Genomic DNA, 27,024 nt, shown 5'->3' with positions numbered 1-27,024 from the left:
GCACTGCTGGGAAGCAAGCTGACGTTTGGGCAGCAATGTGAGACCCCCTAACGTCCCAGTGAATCTGCCACTGTGACAGTACGCCGCCCGTTCCTGTATTTCCTTCTGAACATGAAGGAGTTTGCCTTTCCTCACGCAAATGAGAACTAATTTTAGTCGAAGGACTGTCCGTGTGGACTGTGTGGGTAGCAGCAGTGTATCTTACTTCCTCCTATCCTCCAGCATTATGACTGCACTCTTATTATGCGCGCAGCGCTTCTCTGTCTACCATGTCTTACGTCATGCTGTAAAAGCACAAACAGATGGCTCTGAGGCTGGCCTCTGAGTATCGCAAACGGTTTATAAAAAGCTAATCAAAACCTATTTTAAAGGAGCCTGCCTTAGGGCCCATGATGAAATCTGGCTTGGTCATGTGAGAAGGAAAAAGCAGAGACGTGAATTTGGGGTTCCTAGCATGCCAAAATAGCTTGTGGGTGAGTAGTCTTAGAGGCCTGGGAGTTAGGTATGGAACGCAGATTGCTGCAGCAGCTGCTCGATTTCAGTAGAATCAAATGGCTCTGAGCGTAATCGATGCTGGTATGAACAGGCCACATGAAGCAGCAGAGGGAAGGGTGGTCTATCCGTAGAACATAGCATGAGAGCAATACAGAATTAACCAAAGGTTTCACCAATCAACTCAATGAATTCCCCTGGATTTAGAACCGCTGAACTCTTCTGTGCAATGTAAAGTCTTAACACTGCAGGCGGGTGTTGCATGCGTCCAACATTGATCGCTGATAAAGTCTTTACATCAATGTCTCCCACGCAAGACGTAGGAGACTTTTTTAGTTATCCCTCTGTTAGGCAAAAGCCATTACTAAAACAGGTTCTGCTTTATTGCCATCCAAGTACCCTATGCTTCGGTTTCTTGAATTCCATTTGCTTCTTAGAAAATGAAATGAGGTTAATAACAAATGCGATTTGCCTACTTAAAACAAAACACTCTGTTTTCTCCCTGTCTTGAAGAGGGTACAACGACTGAATCAGGAACATCGACAAAGACGAGTACTCCAGTTACTCCTTCGGCTACCCCACTGCCAACAACCAGAACGACAGAAACGGAAAGTTCGGTGTCTACCACAGGCACCACAGTCCAACAGTCAACACCATCGGTACCAACAAGCACAGTGACGGTCACCACCTCCGGAGTCACTGAAACAGGAACGACCAGCAAACCCACCACTTCGGGACCCACACCCTCAGGATCCACTCCCCGCAGCACCACAATAATAACAGAACCATCTACCCACACGACCGCTACCACCGGGACTAGCAGCCCTCCCACAGGATCACGGACCACCGCCATCAGCACCCCCACCAGCAGCACCCCGGGCACAACGACAACTGTTCCGGGCACACCAACACGGACCCCCATTACTAGAAGCACATTCCGAACACCAGTAATAATCACCAAAACGCCACATCCTCCGACTAGATTACCACAACGTAATTTTCTTCCTACATTGTTATTTATTGCTTTGCTAATTGAGAAATCAAGGTGTATTGGAGTTTTAATGTGGGACTTAATTTTTGTAAGCTGAAATAGTGTAGTTTATGTATATTTTATAAAAAATCATGAAGTCCTAGAAGAATTTGGATTGGAAGGGACCTTTTAAGGGATCTTTTAGTCCGACCCCTGTGCTATGGGTAGGATCATCTTTCACTGTATCAGGTTCCTCTGAGCCCCATTCAACACGAGCTTGAGTGCTTCCAGTGCATGGGCGTCCACAACTTCTCTGGGAAATCCATTGCAGTGTCTCACAGTCCCTCATCATAAAAAATTTTTTCATTATGTCCAATCTAAACCTACCCTCTTTCACTTTAAAACTCTTTGCCCTTGGTCTGTAACTGCAGGCCTTGGTAAAAAGTGTCTATCTGTCTTTCATATAAGCCAGCATTATATAGTGAAAGGCTGCAATAAGGTCTTCCTGGAGACTTCTCCCAGCTGAACAACCCGAACTCTCTATGCCTCTTTTAATAGGGAAGGTGTTCTAGCCCTCTGATCATTTTTGTGTCCCTCCTCTGGACCTGCTTAAACAGTTTCAGGTCTGTCTTCTACTTGTGACCCCAGAGCTGGAAGCAGTACTCCAGGTGGGGTCTCATGAGAGTGGACTAGAATGGGTCCTGGACTGAGCTTTTTATTTAGGAGGGAGAGTGAACAACATATTTCTGGTACTTGGCTCCATTCCTTTGATTATCAGTAACAGTAGGAGGTTTTTCATCCTGGTGCTTCTACATGGCTTAAGCAGATACCGAAGTGATGGGAAATCTTGCTTTTGCTGCTGGTGGACCTCGTCCTTCAGCTGGAGAGAATGTACTCAGCGTGACCTGTTTTGTGCGACGGTAGTGGGGCTTGGGTTTGTGGCAGTGCCATTTCAGGTGCTGTTTGGGCGCAGCTGTGCAGATTTTCTTCCTTTTCTTCTCTGGCGTTGCCTCTCTGGCATCACTGCCACTGACCTGCAGTTGTGGCTGTAGGAAGCTTCGAAGGTTTTCCCCTGGCAGGGTCTGTGGAAAGGTTTCAGACTACGTGTTGGCCCTTGGTATGTGCCAAGGCTGTGGGCAGCCAGGTTCTCCCAGCATTCCCATGAGCGTTGTTGTCCATCCTACCCTGCACTGCTGGGAAGCAAGCTGACGTTTGGGCAGCAATGTGAGACCCCCTAACGTCCCAGTGAATCTGCCACTGTGACAGTACGCCGCCTGTTCCTGTATTTCCTTCTGAACATGAAGGAGTTTGCCTTTCCTCACGCAAATGAGAACTAATTTTAGTCGAAGGACTGTCCGTGTGGACTGTGTGGGTAGCAGCAGTGTATCTTACTTCCTCCTATCCTCCAGCATTATGACTGCACTCTTATTATGCGCGCAGTGCTTCTCTGTCTACCATGTCTTACGTCATGCTGTAAAAGCACAAACAGATGGCTCTGAGGCTGGCCTCTGAGTATCGCAAACGGTTTATAAAAAGCTAATCAAAACCTATTTTAAAGGAGCCTGCCTTAGGGCCCATGATGAGATCTGGCTTGGTCATGTGAGAGGGAAAAAGCAGAGACATGAATTTGGGGTTCCTAGCATGCCAAAATAGCTTGTGGGTGAGTAGTCTTAGAGGCCTGGGAGTTAGGTATGGAACGCAGATTGCTGCAGCAGCTGCTCGATTTCAGTAGAATCAAATGGCTCTGAGCGTAATCAATGCTGGTATGAACAGGCCACATGAAGCAGCAGAGGGAAGGGTGGTCTATCCGTAGAACATAGCATGAGAGCAATACAGAATTAACCAAAGGTTTCACCAATCAACTCAATGAATTCCCCTGGATTTAGAACCGCTGAACTCTTCTGTGCAATGTAAAGTCTTAACACTGCAGGCGGGTGTTGCATGCGTCCAACATTGATCGCTGATAAAGTCTTTACATCAATGTCTCCCACGCAAGACGTAGGAGACTTTTTTAGTTATCCCTCTGTTAGGCAAAAGCCATTACTAAAACAGGTTCTGCTTTATTGCCATCCAAGTACCCTATGCTTCGGTTTCTTGAATTCCATTTGCTTCTTAGAAAATGAAATGAGGTTAATAACAAATGCGATTTGCCTACTTAAAACAAAACACTCTGTTTTCTCCCTGTCTTGAAGAGGGTACAACGACTGAATCAGGAACATCGACAAAGACGAGTACTCCAGTTACTCCTTCGGCTACCCCACTGCCAACAACCAGAACGACAGAAACGGAAAGTTCGGTGTCTACCACAGGCACCACAATCCAACAGTCAACACCATCGGTACCAACAAGCACAGTGACGGTCACCACCTCCGGAGTCACTGAAACAGGAACGACCAGCAAACCCACCACTTCGGGACCCACACCCTCAGGATCCACTCCCCGCAGCACCACAATAATAACAGAACCATCTACCCACGAGACCACTACCACCGGGACTAGCAGCCCTCCCACAGGATCGCGGACCACCAGCATCACCACCACAACCTCAGGACCATCTTCACCAATGTCTACAGCGAGTACTACTTCATCACCACCACCAGAATCAACAAGCACAGTGGTAGTCACCACCTCTGGAGTCACTGAAACAGGAACGACCAGCAAAGCCACCACTTCAGGGCCCACACCCTCAGCATCCACTCCCCACAGCACCACGATAGTAACTGAATTTGGCAGCACAATGACAGTCACTGCATCTCACACTACTTTGACAAGATCAACTACCTTTCCTGCCACCACAACTTCAGGACCATCCTCTGTAGAGTCTACTGCTAGTACTACTGTATCTCTGCCATCATTATCAACCAGCCCCACGTCAGTCACCACCTCTGGTACAACACCAACAGAATCTTTTACCACAACGTCGGGAACAACCTCTAAGAATTTTACCGCAATCACTGCGACCACCACTACCTCTGAAATTGTTTCCACTGGCTCATCTGGTACTTCTGGGCCTACTGCAACATCAAGTGCAGTCACCATTTCAGGAAGTTCTACACACAGTAGAGTTACTCCACCCAGTCCTCCAAGTTCAACTACAAGTCCAAAAAATTGTACCATTTCACCTAATGAATCTTATGCAGTGAGTAGATTTCATGAGTTTTTTTAGCATTCTTCTGTGGATGGAGACTAGGCACATAATTTCAATGCTAATAACATACATAGTATGTATTAATCTGGATAGAAATGGAAGTATCAGTCTATTCTGTTTCTTTCTGCTTTCTTGGGTATCAGCATAACTTCCAATGATGTTCGTTCAGATTGATAGCTTATGTACTGCTAGTAGTTCTTCAAGGATAGTTTTGAAAAGGCTTCCTTCAAGGAATTAGGTCACACCTCAATGTTTTTCTTTATTGTAGGATAGCTTTGATGAACACATAACCAAGGGCTAAGTGGTGCTAAATTATCTTTTCTGTTTCTGCCTTTGAATAGGTTGAGAGTGGGGAAAAGTTGTGTGTTTACAGTGCAGCCCAACAAGAAACCACAGGGCTATTCTGAGTTTGGAATAAGTCATACTTGGTTGTAGTCTGGTTTCAGGAGAGGACTGGGAAACAGATCACCACATTCAAATGCTCATGAAATTTGACTCCGAATTCTGAGTTTTTGGAACCTTCCACCTCTGACACAGACAAGCTAATGTCTTATGCATTTCTAAAGCCTCCTCACAGCTTAGATGTCTACTAACTTGCTCAGTAAATCTGCAAGGATAAAAATTATACATGGCTGAAAAACTGGTGGAAGATAGGAAAAATGCATACAATCACAATGCATGCAAATGATCACCTTAGACATTACTCCCCAAATAGCTGATGTTACTGTAGCTTTAGCCGTTAATCTGTTCTAGGCATTCGTGGAAGGGGATTGATCATATATTGATCACTGATCAGTGTCTTTCACTGTTGATTAGAGAGGGACTCCAGGTGATGAGATTAGATCGGACATCTAACTTTTAGATAGCTGAAACAAAAAAAAGGGCAATTCCCACTTCAGGTTACTGGCTTGGCTTTTTAAGTAATGCTTTTCACTTAGCAGCTCTCAGTAGTGCTAGGCTATGTTGCAGGCCTTGATGGTGCTGACTTCTGCACTTCCTTCCCATTTTCAGACTTCTGGTGGGGAAAAAATTGTCAATAAACATACAGCATTTTAAAATTTTGCAAAAGATATTCAAGCATAACTGTTGTCAGCCTGACTGCTTCATAAGGTTTCTCTCTCTCTTCCTCCTCCCCCTCTCTTTCCAAACACAGCCAGGTGACTCATGGTGGCTCTGTAACTGCACTAATGCAATATGTATAGAAGACAATATAATCCAGTTGGTTCCCATAATCTGTAATCCACCTCCTAAACCTACATGTGCCAATGGGCTTTCTCCTGTGCCAGTCATTGATAAGGATGGATGCTGTTGGCACTGGGAGTGTGATTGTAAGTATATATTTTGTTGAATATTTTATCTCCCGTGGGAACAACACTGGTGTCAGGAGCAGCAATATTTATCAGGGGACAAGTATCGCACAAGACTGTGACCCTCGGATTTCTAGTGTTGGTTTGTTTGGAGTGCTTAATTGGTTCTTTTAACCCAGGTGGGGGCTTTTACTTAGTTTGCCATCATTTCTTTGTAACTGTTGTGCTTGCAGAATAAACTGGCCTCCCAAGGCAGGATTTAGCTGCCCAGATGCAGGCCTCGATAGGCTAGAAGCCTACATACAAGTTACTTGTTCAGACTATAAGTAAAGGTATATCTAGGGTGCAGTTAATCCTATTCTCGGTTGTCTATCAGAAAGAAGTCAGATGAACTGTGCCCTGAAAGTGCCTGTTTTTCTCTATTATTGATGAGTTCTAGATAATGAGCTCATGCATTGACATATACACTTTAAATGCTTAAAGTTCGATGAGGTGAATCCCACACCTACAGATTTTGTTTGTGGTCTGATCTGATTCTGTATGTTGCCATAAGAAGCTAACCTAACTGTATGTTTTTGTAGGCTACTGCACTGGCTGGGGAGACCCACATTACATGACTTTTGATGGTCTGTACTACAGCTATCAAGGGAATTGTACATATGTCCTTGTGGAAGAGATTAATAAGGAAGTTGACAACTTTGGTGTTTACATTGATAACTACCATTGTGACACACGGGATGTAGTCTCCTGTCCTCGAACGATCATTGTGAGACATGAGACTCAGGAAGTGCGCATAGCAACAGTCAAACCAAATACCCTACAAGTAGAGGTATTAGAGAATATTACATTTGATTTCTTGGTTAAAATATCAATACAGCATCAACCTGATAATTATATTCACAATGTTAGGAAAAAACATTAAAAAGGAATCTATGTTTTAGATTTAATACCAGTTTGGATTATAAAATAAGACTGCTTTGAAGGACTGCTTTTTTGACTCTGAATATGGGGAAAAATTTCTACAAGTTATTCCCTTTTCTATCTCAAATATTTGCAGTGCCTTATCTCTCCTAAATACATAAACGTGGACAAATTGCTAAGAGTTAAGAATATAAAATAAATTAATTTATAGGTAATATTAACCTAACAAAGGAAGAGAATAAACGTTGAATGGAGTATAAAACATAAACTAGTCATAACAATAAAGTACTGGGCTTAAGCATTTTTTAAAAGTACCACTACTAGTGATTGGTGTCACCTTTTGAATTTTTTCAGAATCGGGGCTCTTATGTGCTTATTCCATTGCCAAATGTGATGCCCCAGCTATGGGGTTTCAAAATTGGGTGAGAAGTGTTTGGTTTTAGGCTTTTATGGGGTTTATTTGGTTTATTTTTGTACATTACTGTGTGGGAATTTTACAAGTTAGGTTACAGCATATTGTTGAAAATTTGTAACATTTAGCCCTCTTTTTTTTTTTCAAAGCAAGAAAATCTACCGTTGTTGAGTAAAAGTAGCAGTGTTAGTTCCATGGGTATACCATGGCTACTGTATTTAAATAAATAATACAGATTTTGGCTGATTTCTGTCATTTAATTTTCCTACGAGCATGTTCCCTTTATGCCAAGTAAGGCATAAGTAACTTGCCAAAAGGCCAAGTAACTGTGTGCACTAGGAATTTAGGAGAATTTTATATTGCATTTTCACGAGGTGTCCTCAATGCCATAGTCACTCTAATAAGTCTGTTTAATTTAGCTAGTTTAAACTCTGAATTTTAGCTTAGTTTATCAGTAGCTGATAGGCTTTTTCTTTGTCTCAGAGATGAAAAGTTTGACTTCCAGTAACATAAAAGGAAACACAGGGACATTTATTACACACTAAAAGCACATTATTTGCCTTTACATTCTATCTCCAATGCAAAGTAATGAACAATCAATTGTTTTCTAAAGTCAAACTAAATAGATGTCTCTTTTCTGTTTTCTTTTTATTTATTAGGTGACAGTAAACAAACAGCCAGTGGCTTTGCCTTATAAAAAATTTGGCGTGAGCATCTATGAGTCAGGCATAAATCATGTAGTGGAAATTCCTGAACTGAAAATGAATGTGACCTACAATGGCTTGTCCTTCTCTATCAGAATGCCCTACAGCCGGTTTGGCAACAACACTTATGGGCAGTGTGGTAAGGCTTACTTTTGTAATTTTTGTACTCTCAGAAAACTACAAACAGGTAAATGACAGCCCTGCCACAAAGATTAATGGAATTTGATAACAAATCTGTGAGTGAATTCTTTTTCACCTTACCAATTTTAGGTGTTTGCAATAACAATACAGCAGATGACTGCATGTTGCCAAACGGAAACATTGCAGAAAACTGTGAAACCATGGCAGACCATTGGCAAGTTGTTGATCCCTCCAAACCACAGTGCTCTCCAGGCCTAAATCCTACAAAACCACCTATCACAACGCCAGCGGAGTCTTACAAAAATTTTACCATCTGCGAGCTTCTTTTGGGAAGGTAGGCATTCCTCTGGGGTTTATAAGCCCTTGATCTTCAAATTCAGTGGCAATTTTAGGGTTCATTTCTCAATAAAAAGTGTTTCTAATTACTGCTCCATTTCTTGTAGCTTTGTGTGTTGCTTCCATTCCTTTTACTGTTTCTAGGTGTTATTCTTTGCTGATAGTTTGCTTCCAACCCTCTGACTCCTCCATTAACCTTTTTTGATGTTCTCACGTTCTTTTATGCTCTCTGCCCTCCACTGTCCTATGCTTTTACCTTTTCCCACACTAACTTAGCAGAAAACAGAGTCCAACTGAAAACAGAGGTCTTAATTTTTACAATGCTGTGTCAGAATTAAAAAAATATAATAATAAAAAAAAATCTCTTCAGAAAAGTAGTTCGTGGTTACACTCAATAATATTCATGTAGCTTCTGGACAGAAAATACTGGTCCCTAAGTGTTTTGTAGGTGAGGGGAGAGTACTTTAATATAGGTTGAGAGGTTACAATCTAGATAAATGCTCTTAGTAAAAATCTCTCAGTCCTTGTTCGCATCTCCTTAAGCATTGCTGTTGCCACATTATAACGTGTCAAGCACATTGAAGAATTCATGGATTATTCAGTAACTAATAATGATAAATGTTTCTGTTTCTAGTGTATTTGAACCATGCCATAGCTTTGTCCGGCCTGAAAAGTACTATGCAGCCTGCCTTTTTGATAGTTGGGCACTTCCCGGCTTAGACCTGGAGTGCTCAAGTCTGCAGGTCTATGCTGCCACCTGTGCTGATCAAAGTGTATGCATTGACTGGAGAAGTCATACCAATGGTGTTTGCTGTAAGTATTTGGCCATTTACCTTGATCTATTAGAAGAGCTTGTATGGAATTTTTTTTGGCAATAATGTCCTAACGGTAAGTCACATTACTTTCTGAGCGATGAAGACACCAATAAATCACACCAGCTGCTTTCCTTAAGTAATTTTACAGGTAATATTTTTAACAATGGAAATAATAAATGAGCCTGCAAAAATATGCATCAGTTGACTGTGCCAGAAACATCTGTATACTGATACTTTTTTGTACACAGGCGGTTTTGTGTTTTGCGGGCATCAGCAGATCACTCTGTATTTAGTCACATAGGCAATCATTTTCATTTGTAATAAGAAGAGGACAGAGGGTAGGAATGCACTCCCCTTTGAGAACTTGTGCAAAAGAGACTGAAATTATGAAAAAAAATGTAATCAAGATGTAGACTCTTGCCTTTATCTCCTTAATGTAAGGTATGATGTTATATGGCTATGGCTAAATTGCATAAAATGCTTCCATTCAGAGACATGAGTCTGGTATTGGTATATGGGGTTTTTTCTCTTTGCTTCTCAAGATTGTCAAAGATACATAGCAAAATGAGTAATCAGTGTTTAATTTCTCCGCATAATGTCATGGGGCTTTTATATGACTGAGCTCTTCCTCCTTTTTATTTTCCTATTCCAGCTTATAAATGCCCCTCAGATAAAGAATACAGAGCATGTGGTCCTATTAAAGAGACAACCTGCAAATCAAGGTAAATAATTCCTTCCCTGTTAGTTATAGCTCATACAACTGTTTAGTCATATCTAATGCATAGGTGAATGAGAGAAATCAACCTCCTGTCATGTCTTAAATTGACTGTAAAATTTGGTACCATTGTACTCTTGATCCTAAATCTGGGTGCCTGTACTGTTTATGTTGTTTGGCTATACCAAACATGAACACTGACAATTCCTAAATTGCAAATGTGCAGATCATTTGCCACTGTATCTTCAGTGAAAGATTATTTGGCATAATCTTCCTCTGCATGCCTATGACAGTAATGGGATTCCTCTGAACGTTTTGTCCAATACAGTCAACAAAACGAAACTTCAACTAAATATGTGGAAGGCTGTTTCTGTCCTAATGGAACAATGCTGTACGACGATGCTGTGGATGTCTGTGTGAAAACCTGCGGTGAGTTTTACTGCTTCAGTTGGGTGCATGTTTGTTTTCTCTTTGTTGTTTCCTTCTCATGTATGCAACATAGATCTGACTGTATACAGTACTCATACAATATATTGTATAAAGTAGAGATGTCCACTGTTATATGAGTAGTGATGGAAATTTATTTTAATGTTTTCACAGGCTGTGTTGGAGTTGATATGATACCAAGAGAGGTATACTGGCATATACTTTTGTATTTCAAATAGGGGCTGGGGGCGGGGAGAGGAGAGTGGTCTCCACTGGTGCAGTCTTGGTTTGTGGTCTCCCAACTTTTCATTCCTGTTTTTACTTTTGTTCTTTTTAATTGGTAACGATGTAATCACTCACTTGATTTTCTTTACTGACAGTTTGGGGAAAAGTTTACGGTAGACTGTCAGGACTGTATTTGCCTGGAAGGTGGAAATGGCATTGTATGTGAGCCTCATGTCTGTGCCAAACCAAATAAGACCAGTTGTGATGGAGAAGGCTTCTATGAGGTCAATGAAGTCAATTCTGAAGACTCCTGCTGCCCCATTGTCACCTGCAGTGAGTTTATACTTCTATTTCTAGTCTTTCTATACCTTTTTGGAACAGAAAGGAAAAGAGAACAGGTTTAGCACCAGAGACCTGCAGCAGGGAGTATCTTTCCTCATGCTTTTTTAAAATCAGCTTGCGCAGTGTTAGGGAAAATACATTTTAATATTGCAGTAACTCAGCATAACTGACTTTACAATTATGGGACTCAGCGTAACTGAATCTATAGTTCTTGAATTCAGGACCACATTTTATTCAAGTAAAATGCAGATAGATTATGCAATTCTGTGTGGATTTTCATTTTGGGTCTGTTGCCTACAACCTTGGAGAGGGCAACAGTTGTCCACTACTTCTCTGCAAAGAATTGTGATACTTTTTTAACACTTGGTAATTACATGGTAGAAAAAGTTCTATAAACTAGTGTAGTGCCCCAGTCCAGTGCCTGGATTCACTAGGAAAAATGATTTTATTTCTGGAATATTTTTCTTTGGAGAGGGTCTGGGCTGTTATCTAGCAATGAAACGTCTATCCTACATGCTTTGACAGATGCCTAGTTCTAGTAGCTGTGCATTAGTGCTTTACTTTCTGGCTTTATTCCTTTTTTTTTTCAGAATGCAATACAAGCTTGTGCACAACTAAAGCTCCCAAGTGTGCACTGGGATTTGAAGTTGATTCTCATATTCCCAGTGGTCAGTGCTGTCCTGTGTACCAGTGTGGTAAGTCCCTTGGAAATATATTACAATGATTAACATTACATATTGAGTAATTTAGCATCACACTTAGTAAGACTGTATGCAATAGCCTATTGAAAGAAGTAATAAACACAGTCAGAGTCTACAAATTGGTTACTATTAACATTGGTTACTGCTGCTATGATTATGACAAACAACTACGAAATCGGATGTATCTCAGGTGGCTCAAGTTCAGTTTGCCTGGTTGTAAGTACATGTAAGAACAGCTGCAGAATTAACTGGGACAGTGATCTCAGTTTAATCTAGCAAAATGTCCCTCCAAGCATGCCCAATAAAAGGCAGCTTTACAAAGTCTGCTTTTTCCTTGGTAATTGAAACAAGGAACTACTTGTACCTGTTAAGTGGACATTCTTGGCTATGAGCTGGACTGCGTATATTGGGCCAGATCTTCCTCCCTTTTTGCACATGCAGTACTTGTTATTCTGTTTTGTATATGTCATATCTGCTATGAGAAATGGGGAATAACCAATGTGTTTGACCATATGCGTAAGAAATTAGTTTGACTAGAGTGGGGTAAAGACTTTTTTTTATTTTCCCCCTATGTAACACCTAACTCCTTGCTTGTTAACAGTTCCCAAGAGGGTTTGTGTACATCAGAATGCCGAGTTCTTGGTAAGTTCTTACTTCAACAGTCTTCTGAAAATGTGTAAAAGACCAGTTAGTATACTTTATCAGAAGTGCTATGAGGAGTTTTATCTAGTACAATCACTATTTTAGAAATTTTCAAATTTCCATCAGGAGTTCATCAGTTTCATGAAGCTGAAATCTTTTCTGAAAAGGTTGCTGTGTACAAAAGAGACTGAAGAATTGTTTGTATGTCAGTGTCAGAGAGAGATTTGGATTTAGAGTTAAGTGTGCATGCATTTTAAAAAGTCAGTCCACATTTACTGTCAGCACATTATTACTGTTTCAAAAGTCTGCTTTCAAATGAAAAGATTTATAAATAAGTATTATTGTAAACAGACTTAGATTCTTAATAAATTCTGTTGGGTCAAGTACTTGTTTTATTGTAGATATTTGTATGACATCTTTGCTTTTAATGTCTGAGTTTATCATTGCTATACAGGACTTCAATAAAGACACATGTTAAAAGTAATTCAATATTTAAAATACTGTCTTCATAAGTGGCTTGCCAAATAGCTATCCAATACAGTTTATGATTGTTACCTTTTCCATTGCTTGTTTCACAGATTTTTCCAAAATTAAGAAATATGCGTCACACATGTCATAGCCCATTAATATGTGAACTTTTTTTTCTTAAAATTTATAGCCTAACTCCTCAGTCTTCATTGATAAGTGTCAGAATTGTTTCTGCACTAACGAAGTTAACGTCAGCACTCAACTGAATATCATCTCATGTGAACATATTCCATGCAACACATATTGTAAACCAGTAAGTAACAAACTTAAACAAAAACAACCCCTAAAACACCCATGTATGTAAAAAGCAGTTTGACCAATGAGTGGTATAAGCAAAAGGCAGGGAGCAGAAATCCAGAGTCCAACTCCAGCATGGATAGCAACTGTCCTTGAGCAATTTATTGCATGAAGCTTGACTGTGTAACTTACAGTATTCAGTTCACATTGGGAGGATTAGCTGGGAAGTTTCTGTAGAGCACTTAATGGAGTGGTAGTTAATTGTTAGGCATTTTTATTATAGTGCTTTACTTTATTCCTCTATTCCTCTATAGCCTGCTTTTATTACTTGTCTTCCATTGGGTTGGAAAACAAAAAGGCACACAAAGCCACAAATCTAGAGTACACTTCAGAGCATAATCAATTAATGGGTTCGTATGTTTCGATTTATTTCTCAAAAATGCATTTATCGTTGTGCTTTCATTTTTAATTAATTTTCATATCTAGGGATATGAACTTCAACCAGTGAAAGGTGAATGTTGTGGAAGATGTGTGCAGACTAAGTGTGTTATACGTACAGCAAACAATTCTAACCTCATCTTGAGTGTAAGTATGCTCTACATCTTACATCTCTACCAGATTTGTAAAGTTCCCCCTTTCATAGAGGGAACATCTCCTTGTCAGAGTAAGGCTTAGTGTAAGTTTGCACCTGCAAGGTCCTAGTCTCACCTAAAGCAAAGCCCATCTACAATTTTTTGGCCTGAAGGAAGGACTTATGAAATCAAATTTTCTGAAAGGCTCTTCCTGGAAAGACAAATCCAGTATCATTGGAAGGGTTTTTCTTGCGATGTCTGGAAGCTTGGGCTTTTCTGTATTGTTTGATTTCTGTGTACTGAAAAACACTAGTAAAGCCTGCGTATGAAATTATTTTATTGTCCCTGTAGGGTGAAAGTTTAGGATTGTTCTTAATTACCATATAACAGTTTAGTTTTCCCTAAGCAAAATCCATTGGCATGGAAGATTTTATTAATAACTCTAATGTACTCCGCTACTTCAGAGGGATTTTTCTTTTCCAAGGGAAGGCCTATGTAAAACTGAAGTCTCTCCACGTATGGTATACTGCAGTGTGTAATTATCTGTATCCAAAATGGCTGTTAACCTAAAAATAATTGACTGGGAAACAAGAGGAAAGTCATTGTCAGTGGACAGGAAAATTTCTGTCTGAGATCTCTTCAGCTTTCCTTACTACATTTTGTATTTTGCTTGCAGCCTGGAGAGTTTAAAAATGATCCTTACAACAACTGCACCATTTATAGCTGTTCAAATATCCACAATCAGCTTATCTCTTCCACATCTGAGATTACCTGCCCAGCATTCAATGAGGATACCTGCAAACCTGTAAGTAAATACAGAAAACTTACCCTCTACTCAATGCATGGATTACTTCCGTTTAGTTCAGCCACCTAACTAGCAACAAAAGTCGAATTAAGCTCTGATAATCTTTCACCAGAGGCAAAAGTTTCTGCTGCATCTATGCACAGACCTGTGGAGTGTATAAAAGAAGATATCTACGTGAGAGTTCAAGGCTTATAACTGGCAGGGGTCTCTCAGTAGCCAAAACGTTGGTCCGCACTGAAATACAAAGGCCTCGCTGACTGCTGTGTGCAGGGTCCTGGCTGAACACAAATTGTGTTTTCTTGAACATTACAGAAACGCAGGCTCTTCAGGCAGTAGGCTGCCAGTAACACCATGCATACTCCCCATTCAAATATAGAAGTCTCTGAGAGAAGATTTTTTGGAATTGTTTCTGAGGAAGAATTGCGTGATGTTAACTGTGGACTTCTTTCAAAGCATTATCTTTATTTCCACAATCCTTTGTAAATTGATAGATTTCAAGTCTGGAAGAGACCATTATCTTTGTTTATTCAGATCAGTGCTACAGTTTTCGCTGATTATTTCCAGCCTTTGAGGAACTGCTCTCCTCGGTTATTGGTCTAAAAGCCTCTTTAATACAGGGAAAGAAAATAATATTATTTTTTCCTTTTTCTTTGTTCTTTTAGGGAACTATTACATTCTTACCTAACGGTTGTTGCAAAACCTGTAAGTATGGAAATGTACCTGAATCAACAACAGAGAGAATTAATTTTCTTCTTAAATCAACCCATTTTCCAGCCATAGAGGCACATATGTTTATATTTAAATAGATACATTTATATTTATGTTTGTTATTCCAAGCATTCACTGTCTGATCTCTCTGGGAAAGTTTAAGCTGAAGCAGAAAGACCACTTAAAACAATTCTTTGAGTGCACTAGTGAAGCCCAGAGAGTGCTGAAATGTAAAGAACTTCTGGAGCTATCTTCACTGAATGTATTTTCTGATATTTCCCTATAGGTACACCTCTGGATAGTGGCACACCATGCTTTGTCCGTGAAAGAAAAGACTTTATTGTCTATAAGGGCTGCCGATCTGTGGACAGAGTTGTCATGACTGAATGTGAAGGAACATGTGGAACCTTCTCGCTGTAAGTAAACTGATCAGACAATGAGATTTGAAATCTGCTGGCACTTAGCTTGTTTATATGAAAGGAGCAATAAATAGGTAGACTGCAGAATGGTAGAAGACCCGAAACTATCAGGTCCCCAAATCATGTGCACAAAATAATGAAATCTGTGATCGAACAGTTCATTTGTCTTAATACAGAACAGAAAAGTTTATTAAATTGTCTTGGGATTCAGACAGCTGTGATAAGGTCTGTTCATCCATTGAAAGCTGGATTGTATGTCATTTGTGTCAGACCACCTTGTCTAGAAATCATCACAAAAGAACATGGTTTATATCCTGTAATGGGAATGAGCCCAGAGAGCAACCAGACCTGATGCTCATAAACTGAAAAGCTGCTTCTCAATACTTAACATCTAAAATGAAATATACATGGATCTTTTAAAGGAAGATTTAGACATATGCGATTTTTATACAGTAAAGAAATTAGAAAACAAATGCTTTAGGGGTGCTGTTAGTAGAGTAGTTTTAATGTACATTTTTCTCTGAAATGAGAGAATCTACAAGAACGTGGCTGTAAGGAACTGGCTAGTAGGACACCTGGTAGTGAGCTATTAAAACACTGGAAAAACGTAATTCTTAACTCCCCAAAGAAACTGTCGTTTGCTGCCTATCACTGAATATGCCACAGGGCACCTCACATGGGAGAAACTTGATCTTTAGTCTCAGACTTAACCCTGATTAGCTAGTGGGTTTATTAGTATTTTGAAATACCTTATCATTTTAGAGTCTTGCTGTGGTTGCCTCTGCACACAAATACAAGAAAAAGATGGCTCTTGACACAGTTTATAGCCTGATACTGACAGATTCTGCAGGTTAGGAATGGTGGTTTGGAAGCTGGTGAACACAAGGCTGCAAAAAATACTTTGCTGTGAGATAGGAACAGAAAGAGCTGCTGCTTCCTCTTCCTGTTAACACTGCCTGGTTTGGAATATGCATTTTGATTCACGTGATGCAATTGTAGCCCTTGTAGCCAATTGATTGATGTGATGCCGTTGTACCTGGCATTGTAGCTGGCATTGTAGCCACTTGTCTAAGCAGTTTTCTTATTCAGGTCAGGGCTTTGTCTGCCCTTAATTGTTGATCTGGTATATTTGACATCCATCAGCGCTGGAATAATGAGAGGAATCTAAGGAAGCTGAGCTCCTTGAACTCACTAGGGTTTTTTACTAGGACTTTAATACTAATTGCTTTACCAGAAAAAAATCTCAGCAAATGCAATGAATTTTAAAAGCGTATTGTTATAACCACTGCCCTGTCAGATGAGCTTAGCACTTTAATTGGCCAAAACTGTGGCGCTTCTATATATTATCCCAAACTTCTCACAGGCGTTCTGTACCTAATTTCACCCTCTCCTTTGTGTGCTTGCTTCTGGCACAGAGTAATGTTGCCGTTTTCCATGTTAACAGATACTCTGCTGAGGCCAATTCTATGGAGCACAGCTGTTCCTGCTGCAGGGAAACAAGGACTACTGTGAGGAAAGCAGAACTGAAATGTCCCAATGGGCATTCAATTTCACATGAGTATATATACGTGGAAAGCTGCAGCTGTCAAGACACTGAATGCAGAAGCAGCTCACAATCCAGCGAGTCGCAGAGTACAGAAGAAAATGACAAAGCAAGCACTCTGAACCGTATCAAGAGGGCCATCAGCTTAACATCAAAATGAAGGAGAAAAAACCTAGCAGCATTCAACTAAAAGGACTATGCATCATTCTCATCTTCCTTGACTACTTCTGAACTTCGCTTTTCCTAGTTACTGTATCCTGTTTGTTCTCTGCTAATTTTTAACAGTGCTCTATTTATTTGTGCGCAAAATTAGAACACAAATTTGTATTCTTCCAAGTGCATAGCCTTTTGGGTCCTTTTATAATCAGCTTGTTCTCTTTGAATGATTAAAAGCACATTTCAAAAAACATGGGTTTTGTACTTATTCACGTGCTGTCTTGATGAGCCTGAGTTTTAAAAGAGAAGAAAAGTTCCTTTTCAAGTTATAGGAAGTTAACTGACATATTTTTGGGGTATCTGTTTCTGGCTCCTTAAAAACTGAAATATCAGAAAAGGTGGGACAGAAGTTGATGCTGTCTGCCAGAACAAAGCTAAAGATGAATAACGCATCATGAAGTCGTTCAGATGACTCTGAGAAACTTCTAGTTCAGCAACAGATCTCATTGTAGCAGGGCTGTGTATGGTAGAACTGTCTCAGTTCATCACAACTATGTATTTTCACTAAGAAAGTAGTCCCTCAGCTATAAGAATATGAAGTTCATTTGCAGTGCTCGAGTGATGTACTATAGCAAGAGGTCTCCAAATTCCAACGTTTTCACAACAGATGCCTGTCTCTGAGCTAGTAATCCTAGGCTTCCTTTACAGGAAGTGGAGAGAAATAGACATTTTCGGCATTAATTTCTCCCACAACAAAGGACATATTCAAAGGAGGTTAGCTGAATTGCATTCAAAGTGCCTGTTTATCTGATCTTAGTGTAAGGCTAGCTGAAGGAGATTAGCTGAGAGATGGACATCTCTCTTGAATCATCTGAAGTACAATGAGGGTAATCCACACCTTCTGTTGTGTGTGAAAAATGCTTTTGGCATTATTCTGTCTCTGTTAATGAACGCTAATTGTGTTTTACCCTTCTGAGAACTTAAAGTAACTGCTTGAGCCACAGTCAACCTGAATACAAGCATCTTTGCTACCTAAAGAATCGGTGGCACCATTTTGTGCTGCCACTAGCCCTGCCGAATGTCTTCCAGTTTAGAATGCAGGTACTGGTAGGAACGCACAGAAAATGGAAGTCCAGAAGTTTTGCATCTTTAGAATACTATGATTAGAGAACTAATTTCTGCGGAGGGGTAGAGGTAACTGATCTAAGAAGAAGGGCGTTTTGTCAGTTTACAACGCAAGCTCCAGAACAAATGAAGCCTGGTTTCTGCTTTAGTATGGGTTTCTAAGGATTTATATCTCTAGCTTCGTTGTGAGATGTGACTCAGACTTTTCTCCTGGGGCCTTTACAAGGTCACTCTCCTGTGTGTATTTGTTGTCTAACAGTTTCTGTGCTGACACTACAGCCATACTTTTCCTTGAGTCATTTGCAAAAAACAGTTTTCTCAAAATCTGTTGACATTTAGCTGTCTTTGAGATCCTCATTTTTGCAGTTAAATTTGGTTGAAGTCAGCAAATAGCTTCTGGAGACAAACAGATACAAGATGTGATCAAATCTGTCTTGTTTCCTATGAAAAAGAGAAAAAATACTCTACTGAAGACTAAAATCTCCCTTGCTTCGTTTTTTCATTTTTTCTGTAGTTTGCATGGGCTCTTCTGTCCCTTCTAGCGATGGGCAAACTACTTCTAAATAAAGAAGTTAAAAAATCCTGTATAAAAGCCGGTAAGGCTGTAGATTTTGGCTTCACCACTGCAGGGCAGTCTATGGCTAAGAATGTAAAATTACTTCAGACACAAAAAAGCAAGATCCCTCCAAAAAGGAATTTGTACTTCATCAAGTAGTGGGTTTTACCTCTGAAAAGAGTAAATGCTGGTATTTGCCCAGACGCTTGTATGCTTTTAGTAAGCACTGAAAAAAAATTATTCTGACAGGAATTTACATGCATGCACAGGATGGTGTTCCTTACAGTGCTGTAGATTATAGCAGCCCCTTCAGTTTTGTTGCTAGGTCAGTGCTACCCGTTAGCAGACTCCCAAGTGGCTGCTGTCAGACAATTCTTACAAGTGCTTGGCAGTTCCAGGTCAAACTGTACATGTCAAACCTCTACCCCTTTCTGCACTCTCAGTCACCTTAGAACTTTGCGGTTCATTTTGCACTTGTATTTCCGTTGGAACTGGATGACAAAATTGAACAGATTAAACTTTTTCCAGCAGAGAAATCTGCAAATAGTCTTTTGGAGAGAAAGGAAGGAAAGAAGTTTTAACTGTGTATTCCTACAAAGAGAGTAGTAGCGGCAGTGAGGAGTACTTTTGCTCCTTCCCACAGCCCTCTTAGAAATAAATGTCCTACCTGATCCCATGGAGCAAGAGCTGTTGGGTCTGCAGGTCACAAGCAGAGATTCATCTCAAAAACCCAGGGGACAAACTGAAGAAATCTCTCACAAGGCAATGTCAACCCTTTAGGGGCTCAGAGGAGACCGTGGAACCCTCTGATCTCATTGACTCCCAGGCAGGACCTACTGCAAGGGGCACTGACAGCTTCATAAAAAGCATTGATGATGGAAGGGAATGGGTTTGACTCCCTCTGTCCTCCAAGAATGACTCCATTCTCCAGGAACTTCCTTGTCTTATGGAGTCTAGCAAGAAGGGAGTGGTAGCAAGACCCGGAGCAGAGTTCAACTGGATGACAGAGTGGCTAAAACACTGTCATATCTTCATGCCTGAGTCCTGTGTTCATCTCCTCTTAGATTTCCTGTAGCCTCCCACTTTCATTGGTGACAAAGGGTTTCTTTTTGGTTTGTTTCTTTTTCTTCATCTCCAGTTACTTAGCTGTTTTAGTTTTGCCTTGAAAAAGGAGGAAGCTTTCTTGGGAGGCAAGTGGGACTTCTAGCCACACAGCCTTTGAAGGCACCAAAAGTCAGGGTCCTAGCTCTTGCTCTCCAAGAGCTGCTTGGTTTTGCCTCACTTTGTCACATTGTCACTAAGCAAGAGATGAACAGAATTCCTCTGAGTGTGGGGTCTGAACGTGTCCCTGAGGCCTTCAAGAAGTGTTTGAACTTGCTTGGACATTCTGGTGAACAAAACAAAACAAAAAAAAAATCATGGCCTTATTACTGCTTTCTCTAAGGGAAGGAAGGGCAGATACAGGCAGGCTGAAATTCCAAAGTACAGGCTGGAGCTGGGATTTACCTGTAGCATGATTATTGCCTTGGTTGCCAGAGGCAACCAGCTTCCCAGAGATTGCCAGATTTTGAGTCCTTGCCTCAGGTGCAGGCTCATCCAAGACAGCTGGAAGCTCAAGCAGATCCTTCCCAGGCAGCTGCGGTCTCACGGGATGCTCCTCACAGCATAGAGGTAGCTGTAGGAGACCACTGTCAAATGCTGGAGCAAACCTGAGTGGGTTGGCTTCAGCTCAGGGAGGGTGGTGTTGCCACGTGAGTAAAAATCACTGCAGCTGAGGGCCTCCAACGCAGCTCTTGACACATTTGGACCCTCTAATAAGCAAAAAGAGAAGCTCATTGTCCTACTGCGTTGTGGGCTATTTGGGGGGGATACACACAAGTATTCCCTCAGATGCACCCTGAGCTTTTCTTATGGTAGGTTACGTGCTTCCTTGTAAGCAAGGCGATTGTGGCATGCACCTTATCTGTGGAAGTACATGAATTTCATTCCCAATTGTATTCTCCAAGGTAGTTTGAAGCTCAGACAATTTCTTCCTAATTATCTGGAGATGCACTGGAAACTTAATGTTGTTCATATGACTCTACAATAATACAGTGAGAACTTTCATCTGGAGTTAAAAAGGAGTTCTCAGAAGATTTGCTGATAAAGTGAGCACAGTTGTTTTATGAACTGTTACTGGACAAGTGTTTTGAAAATACCAGAGGCAGAAAGGAAAATGCTTGTTAGCAACATGGAAAAATCACAGCTGCTGTCTGAGGTGAGGCAGATGGGATTCAGAAGGGGCGAAAAAAGCCACATGCAAGCCAAGAAGAACCCTCCCCAAAATAATACAAGGTGGGTATTTCTGATCTAATAACTACCTTGTTTAGTGATGTAACTATGTATTATGACATTATCATTTTGTGCTATAGGAGTGGAAGGGTAAGATAAAATTTTCAGTATGTTTACTGTTGGACTGTACTTTGCTAAACCACACTTAACCGAACTAAGCACATGCAACTCTGCACATAAACCCCAATGAAAGGAATTCAGCAAAGGCAAAGCCCTAAGTAAATAATCATGTAGTTACTGTGATTGTTATTCACTGTTTGAACTTGTGCAGCACAGCAAATTCAGATACTGGGAAAAGAGGCAGAAAGAGACTTACAGACTCTAAGATGATAGGAAAGAAAATTCTTATGAACTTCAGGTCCCACAAAACCTGAAATACATTTAAATAACTGTAATGTTGATACACAATTTCTGAAATTTCATCTGACAGCAGAAGCTTTGAGGAGTAGGGGTATTTTAAGGCAGAGCAAGTTCTTCGAGTTAAGCAGCCGCCTTCTTGGGCCAGATTTCCTAAATTAACTCAATCTTTTCAGGCTAGTACAGAAAACTATATTCTTAACTGGCAACCTCCTAGACTAACTTCTAAGCAGGCTATGTAAGCAATGTTCCCACCACTAATGTAGAAAATCCTGTAAGGTTTTTTTCAGCATCACCCTTTTAAAATCCGATGTGTTCAAGCTGGATTTCCTTTAATGTTCCAGTTTTTAAGTATAATGTAAAATGCTTGAATTCCTTTCACAAACTTGTCTCTAGAACAGTGAAAAACACCACTGTAATTTTTTCCTCATTCCAAGACTTTGAGAAAACTCACCAAATGTAGTAGAACTCATAATGTATTCTGATACCGCTTCAGCCCAACAACTTCCATATCAGAGTGTCTCTCTGGTGCATAGTGGTTTAAAGACAGAAAACACTTTATGTCACCTCTTGCTGTGCTTTTGCTATGCCTCTCCACATTTGACAAAAAGATATGTGTTCTCCCAACTGGCCTCGAGCTTCCTTTGTTACAGGAAGTCACAGACTTTCCAGGGACACGCAATTACTCTTACAAAGAGTGGCTTGGGAGAATCATTCTGGAAATTTATTCCCAGTCATATTATATGGTATATTTGACAGGTGAAAACCTTCTCATTTGCTTTGAAAGCTAAATAGAAGGACTAGTCATGAGGGGCTAATTCAGTTAGTCACACAAATGCTAATCTTTGCACATAGAAGAAACCACCTGACCACACCAAGGCCGTTAGTTTCAATCTGACCTAATGATAAGAGAAGCATCAGAGATTTTCAAATTGTGCAAAGATTAGCATGTATGTGGGGAGCAAGGTGGAGAAGAAACCTCAAATAGTAAGTGAAGCAACATACCTACAACTACCCTATTTGGCAGAAATCAAATAGAGAGAATGTCAGAGCTGGGGTTGAGAAGGAGCACCTTTGCTTCATGCAACTCTCTTTTAAGTAGTAACAAAAGGCAACAGGAACTGGGATCAAGGAACGTGGCTTTACACAGTGCCTGTGACCTGACACAGCAGTAAAATTTCAATAGCCTGTCTGTTTGGACTACTGTAGGTGAGCACTTCTTGCACTTTGTTTGCAGAATCTATGGGAGCTGTAAGTTCATTCCTCTTCAAAACACGGGGAGCCTAAGCTGACCACAGCACACTGAGGGCAGCTATTGGGTGACTAATTTTAACTTCTGCAATATGCTAAGCCTGGGGAAAGACTGTGGTCTTGTTTTTCCTCGCTCTGGATAGCCATTTGAATGTAAAAGAAAACTGGTATTCAGCCACCTACAAAACTGCTTTGGTTTATAATGGCTACAGCATTCACGGCAAGCCAAGCTCGGAAACTTGGATGACATTGAAAAGTTAGGTGCTTACTGGGAAATATCACGGTTCACGTTGAAAGGATCACACTCTCATTAGTCCAGTAGAAATGTTCTGACGACAGAATTTTAGATGATGTCCTTAACAGGAGCATAGCGTGAGTCCGATTTAAGAAAAAAGAACAGGCCAAGCTTGCTTAGCTTCTCACCTCAACCTGTTCTCTGCCCCATCTCTCTGCCTTTCTTTTGGCTTGCACTAACTTTCAGTCATGGTGGACATGGTTATGGGGTATGTAATTTTGTGTAATTTCCAGGTTATACAGACTTCAGTATTAAGTGTGCGGTGACCTCTTCTGAATTATCTTGGCATCCATGAAATAAGAAATTGCTTTTTAAAAAAGGGGTGGAATATGGTCTCGTCTGAAACCCATAAAGCTCTCATTCTTAAAGCAGAATCTTCTCAACATGGGGCCCTGAGTTTCCTTTGTTCTGCTACTCCGTATTTTTCACGAGGAAGGCTGTTTAAAGAAAAAATCTTTCAAGTAGAGAAAGCTCAAGGGCCCAACCTCCTGACAAGATGGCTTTCTATGCAGGGAGTCTTTCTTAGGTGAGGAAGTGCCAATAGGTCAATGAGACCTGTGTGCACAAACAATAATCAGATGTGTCATTACTCCTTGTATGTGGATTTTGAAAGATCTACATCTTAAAAAAAAGAATAAAAAGAAAAGAAAAAACAGAAAAGAGCAACTGAACTGATTCCTTGCAAGCAGGAGTAACAAATGCCCTTGATGAGTTCAGGAAAAGTCAAGGAACCCTGTGGCAAGATGAGACACTTAAGTAGCTTTATGTTCATTCTGAGGCAAAATGTAAGAAAATACATAACCATCTCCTATCAAAATTAAAATACTGAAGGCATTCTTCACGTATTTTAATCAACAGTTAATGACAGAGATCCAGTCCCTGCTTTACAGATCACCTTATACTTACTGCCAGACGATTCAAACTGTATGATGGATCTAAATCTGATGGATCAAATAAGTCTTTGATGCGAATTTCCAAAATTCTATGGGATTATACCAAGGATAAAAACATAATCCATGTTGTTCTTGAATTCTTCTGGCAATTTAGAACACCCAACATAGTGTTGTAACCATCAGTTATGTAAACCATTTTGCCAAATTCACTTCAGATGTTTTTATCATGCAGATTATCGTCACAAGAGGGCTTGACACCAAATGCAAGTTAAATGTTTTCCTAGCTAACGTTAATGAAATAATGAAACGAAATGTTAATAAAATATGCAGCATTTCTCTAGAATTATTATCTAGGCAGTGCTTGTAAAATACCATTTTATAGTGGATTCACATTTTAAGAAGGAGTACCAGCTTTGCCTGAAATTAACTGGTATATTAGAGAATTTCCAGGCTGAACCCCACCAGTGCTTGACTGACCCAGGACGGTGTGTTACAAAAGCCTTGGTAGCCTTAACACTTTACAGCACATACGGGATCACCTTTTGACAGAAGGGTAAGATACAAATGCAACTGCCAAGCCTCAGTACGGTAGCTGGCTATGAATGGCATTAATCCACCATATGTCCCCAATTTAAGTGCCTCTACCAAATTTGTATCAAAAAATATCAGATGTGAGTCACTGGTGTATAGTTTCATGACATCTTATCTCCAGTGAGTCAGTGGCGATAAAGAAGCTGAGTTAATATTTACCAATTGTATTTACTAAAATCACATACCCTTTAATGGCAAATGATCCATGAAATGGGTTGTAAAGGGTCCAAGAGGAATTGTTCTTTTTGCTAGTACAGCTGCAGCAGAGTGAAAGCCTCTTATGCTGCAGGGCCCAATAAAGGGAAGAGTTATTAATCCCAATATGTTACTGCAGGGGGAATAGTTATAGCTTGCGTGCCTGCAATAGCAATGATTCAGTGGTAAGTGATCAACATATTCACAAGCTCCCTGTCAGTCTGAATTTCCTTCTGAAAATCTACCACGTATTTCTTCTGAAAAACTCAGTGTTGCCACACTTGAATATAAAAACTTCATTTGAATCCAAATATCCTTCCCCTGTCAGTAGCCCTGAAATCATTGCAGGGGATTGAAGCATCCAGTGATTTCTAAGGAGTGTAGCCAGCAGTCTCTGTGGAGAAGCCAGAAGCAGCAGGTCTGGTTAGTCGCTGACAGGATCTTTGCTCCCCAAGAAATGGCAAAGGAATGGCAAAAATGACAGAGCAGTCAAGCAGAGGTAAGAAAAAGGCTAGGCACAGAGCAAGAGGACGGGGTTTCCCGTTTCTCCAAGTAGCGAGAGATGTGCTCTTGCTTTTCTCAGGGGAGGATCACAGATGACTGACATTACTTTCTCTGCACAGTGGAGGATAAGTGGATGGTGGTTCAATGAATTATTTGTTTTATTCTGTCTGTTCCTTGGACACGGTTTTAACATATGCTGTTCGTATTCTTCCCAGGCCCCTAAGTGCTAAGTGGGGCTTGCAGGGGGAAATCATACCTTAGCTCATCCCTCCTGCCCACCCTGGCATTCCCCTGAACACCCCTCATGCAGAAGACAAAGGGCTGGGTACTGCAGTGGACAGCCTCACCATGTCTTTGCCATCTAAGGACTACTCCAACCCAAAGGGTATCTTTGGCAAGTCGTTCTTATGTGGCTCCAGCTGCTTTTGTGCTGCCCACTGGGAATAAAGGCATTTTTCTCTAGGGTCAGAAATCATACTCCTAGAATCCTATTCTTCTTTCTGCTTTCATACCAATACGAATGAAGTAGGTGCCTTGATTGTCTGGGTAGGAATGGGAAAGGAAGGGGAGCATGATTTAAAAAAAAATGGACTCTATCTCAGCAGAGTTCTGCATTTGGATTTTGACACTGGCCTTGATTTGGGAAAATTAATAGGGTTCAGCTTTCCATCTTTACCCTCAACTAAGCTCTCTTTGTCAGTGTCTGTGGTCTATTGACTTATGTGCTTTTTCTCCTGGGCTTCACAGCCCTTCCCCATACCTGCCATTGACACTGCTCTGTGGCCTGAACAAGAACTCAATCTGAAAGTTACCATGGGAATCTGCTGAATTTGGGTGTTACTATTGCACTGTATTTGATTTCAGATGATCCTCATATCTACAATGTCATATTCTCATGGTTCGGTTTATCTACTAGATATTTTGCTGGTTTACTTTGTAACTCTTTGGGTGGAGATCAGCAGGGAAGACGTGTTGTGATTAAAAGAAAAAGCAGCAGAAACCTATTACTTCTATCACCAATGCCGTAAGGACTGTCGGTCCTGTATTCCAGCCAAAATGGCAGGGCTTCAAGAACAGACTTTACCTTCCAGTGGTGCCCTGCCTCAAGTGCGACTGACAATGGAATTAATGGGGCACGGACAGTGGGAAAGGGGTAACATGAACTCATGTTTCATGTACTGCACAATGCTCTCACCTGCTAGCGCAGGATTTTCTTAAGAGCAACAGCAGCAGCAAATCTTCATCTGGCAGACGTTTGCACCTGAAATTCTGTAAGCCACTTAGTAAGCGGCTCATAACTGTGTGAGGGGAACAGCTGAAAGAAGCAGTGGGCCCGCTTTAGGACACTTAACTTTGTCGATGCTGGAAAGCTTGGTAACTAGTGAGCAAGACGCAGTTCTCAAGGACCAGCTTACTGTCCGCCAGCCAGATAAAAGGGCATGTATATTCCCTGTCCATGAGTGCATGGACAGACTTGATGTGAGGACTTGCAACAGGGGCGAAACCTAAGTCCACCTTAAATTGTATTTATGCCCACTTACTACTGGCAATCATTCTGGCATTAGTGTGTTCCGAAAGGGGCATGGAGCAGTTGAAAGCGTGGGGACGTCTGTTATCCATGTTTGATTTGTTGGAACTAGGTGAGAGGCTTCCTTTGTGTC

General features: G+C 40.8%; 2 protein-coding genes across 4 annotated transcripts in view; both read left to right on the top strand.

Moving 5' to 3' along the window:
- The window catches only part of MUC2 (mucin 2, oligomeric mucus/gel-forming), a 68,378-nt gene extending 50,879 nt beyond the window's left edge, over window positions 1-17,499 (top strand). Inside the window, exons 42-60 of the mRNA XM_063331721.1 lie at window positions 1,006-1,485; window positions 3,655-4,601; window positions 5,764-5,938; window positions 6,499-6,746; window positions 7,910-8,093; window positions 8,225-8,429; window positions 9,066-9,244; window positions 9,899-9,968; window positions 10,290-10,390; window positions 10,562-10,593; window positions 10,768-10,945; window positions 11,545-11,649; window positions 12,257-12,297; window positions 12,956-13,078; window positions 13,549-13,647; window positions 14,311-14,439; window positions 15,102-15,141; window positions 15,434-15,563; window positions 17,011-17,499. Coding sequence (XP_063187791.1) covers window positions 1,006-1,485; window positions 3,655-4,601; window positions 5,764-5,938; window positions 6,499-6,746; window positions 7,910-8,093; window positions 8,225-8,429; window positions 9,066-9,244; window positions 9,899-9,968; window positions 10,290-10,390; window positions 10,562-10,593; window positions 10,768-10,945; window positions 11,545-11,649; window positions 12,257-12,297; window positions 12,956-13,078; window positions 13,549-13,647; window positions 14,311-14,439; window positions 15,102-15,141; window positions 15,434-15,563; window positions 17,011-17,269 — 3,725 coding nt within the window. The 3' untranslated portion in view covers window positions 17,270-17,499. The remainder of the gene's footprint in view (window positions 1-1,005; window positions 1,486-3,654; window positions 4,602-5,763; window positions 5,939-6,498; window positions 6,747-7,909; window positions 8,094-8,224; window positions 8,430-9,065; window positions 9,245-9,898; window positions 9,969-10,289; window positions 10,391-10,561; window positions 10,594-10,767; window positions 10,946-11,544; window positions 11,650-12,256; window positions 12,298-12,955; window positions 13,079-13,548; window positions 13,648-14,310; window positions 14,440-15,101; window positions 15,142-15,433; window positions 15,564-17,010) is intronic.
- A 3,403-nt stretch (window positions 17,500-20,902) lies between these two features.
- LOC134514529 (mucin-5B) overlaps window positions 20,903-27,024 on the top strand; it is a 53,145-nt gene continuing 47,023 nt past the window's right edge. For 2 of the 3 annotated variants that reach the window (XM_063332458.1, XM_063332456.1), the window contains exon 1: window positions 25,185-25,358. The gene's annotated coding sequence lies outside the window, so the exon portion shown is untranslated. Of the gene's footprint in view, window positions 21,281-25,184; window positions 25,359-27,024 lie in introns of those variants that run through there. The other variant, XM_063332457.1, reaches the window with a different exon arrangement.

This window comes from Chroicocephalus ridibundus, chromosome 4, assembly GCF_963924245.1.
Source record: "Chroicocephalus ridibundus chromosome 4, bChrRid1.1, whole genome shotgun sequence".
NCBI classification, from domain to species: domain Eukaryota; kingdom Metazoa; phylum Chordata; class Aves; order Charadriiformes; family Laridae; genus Chroicocephalus; species Chroicocephalus ridibundus.
Note: the sequence above shows the minus strand (reverse complement) of the source record. Positions and strands in the feature narration are given on the sequence as shown.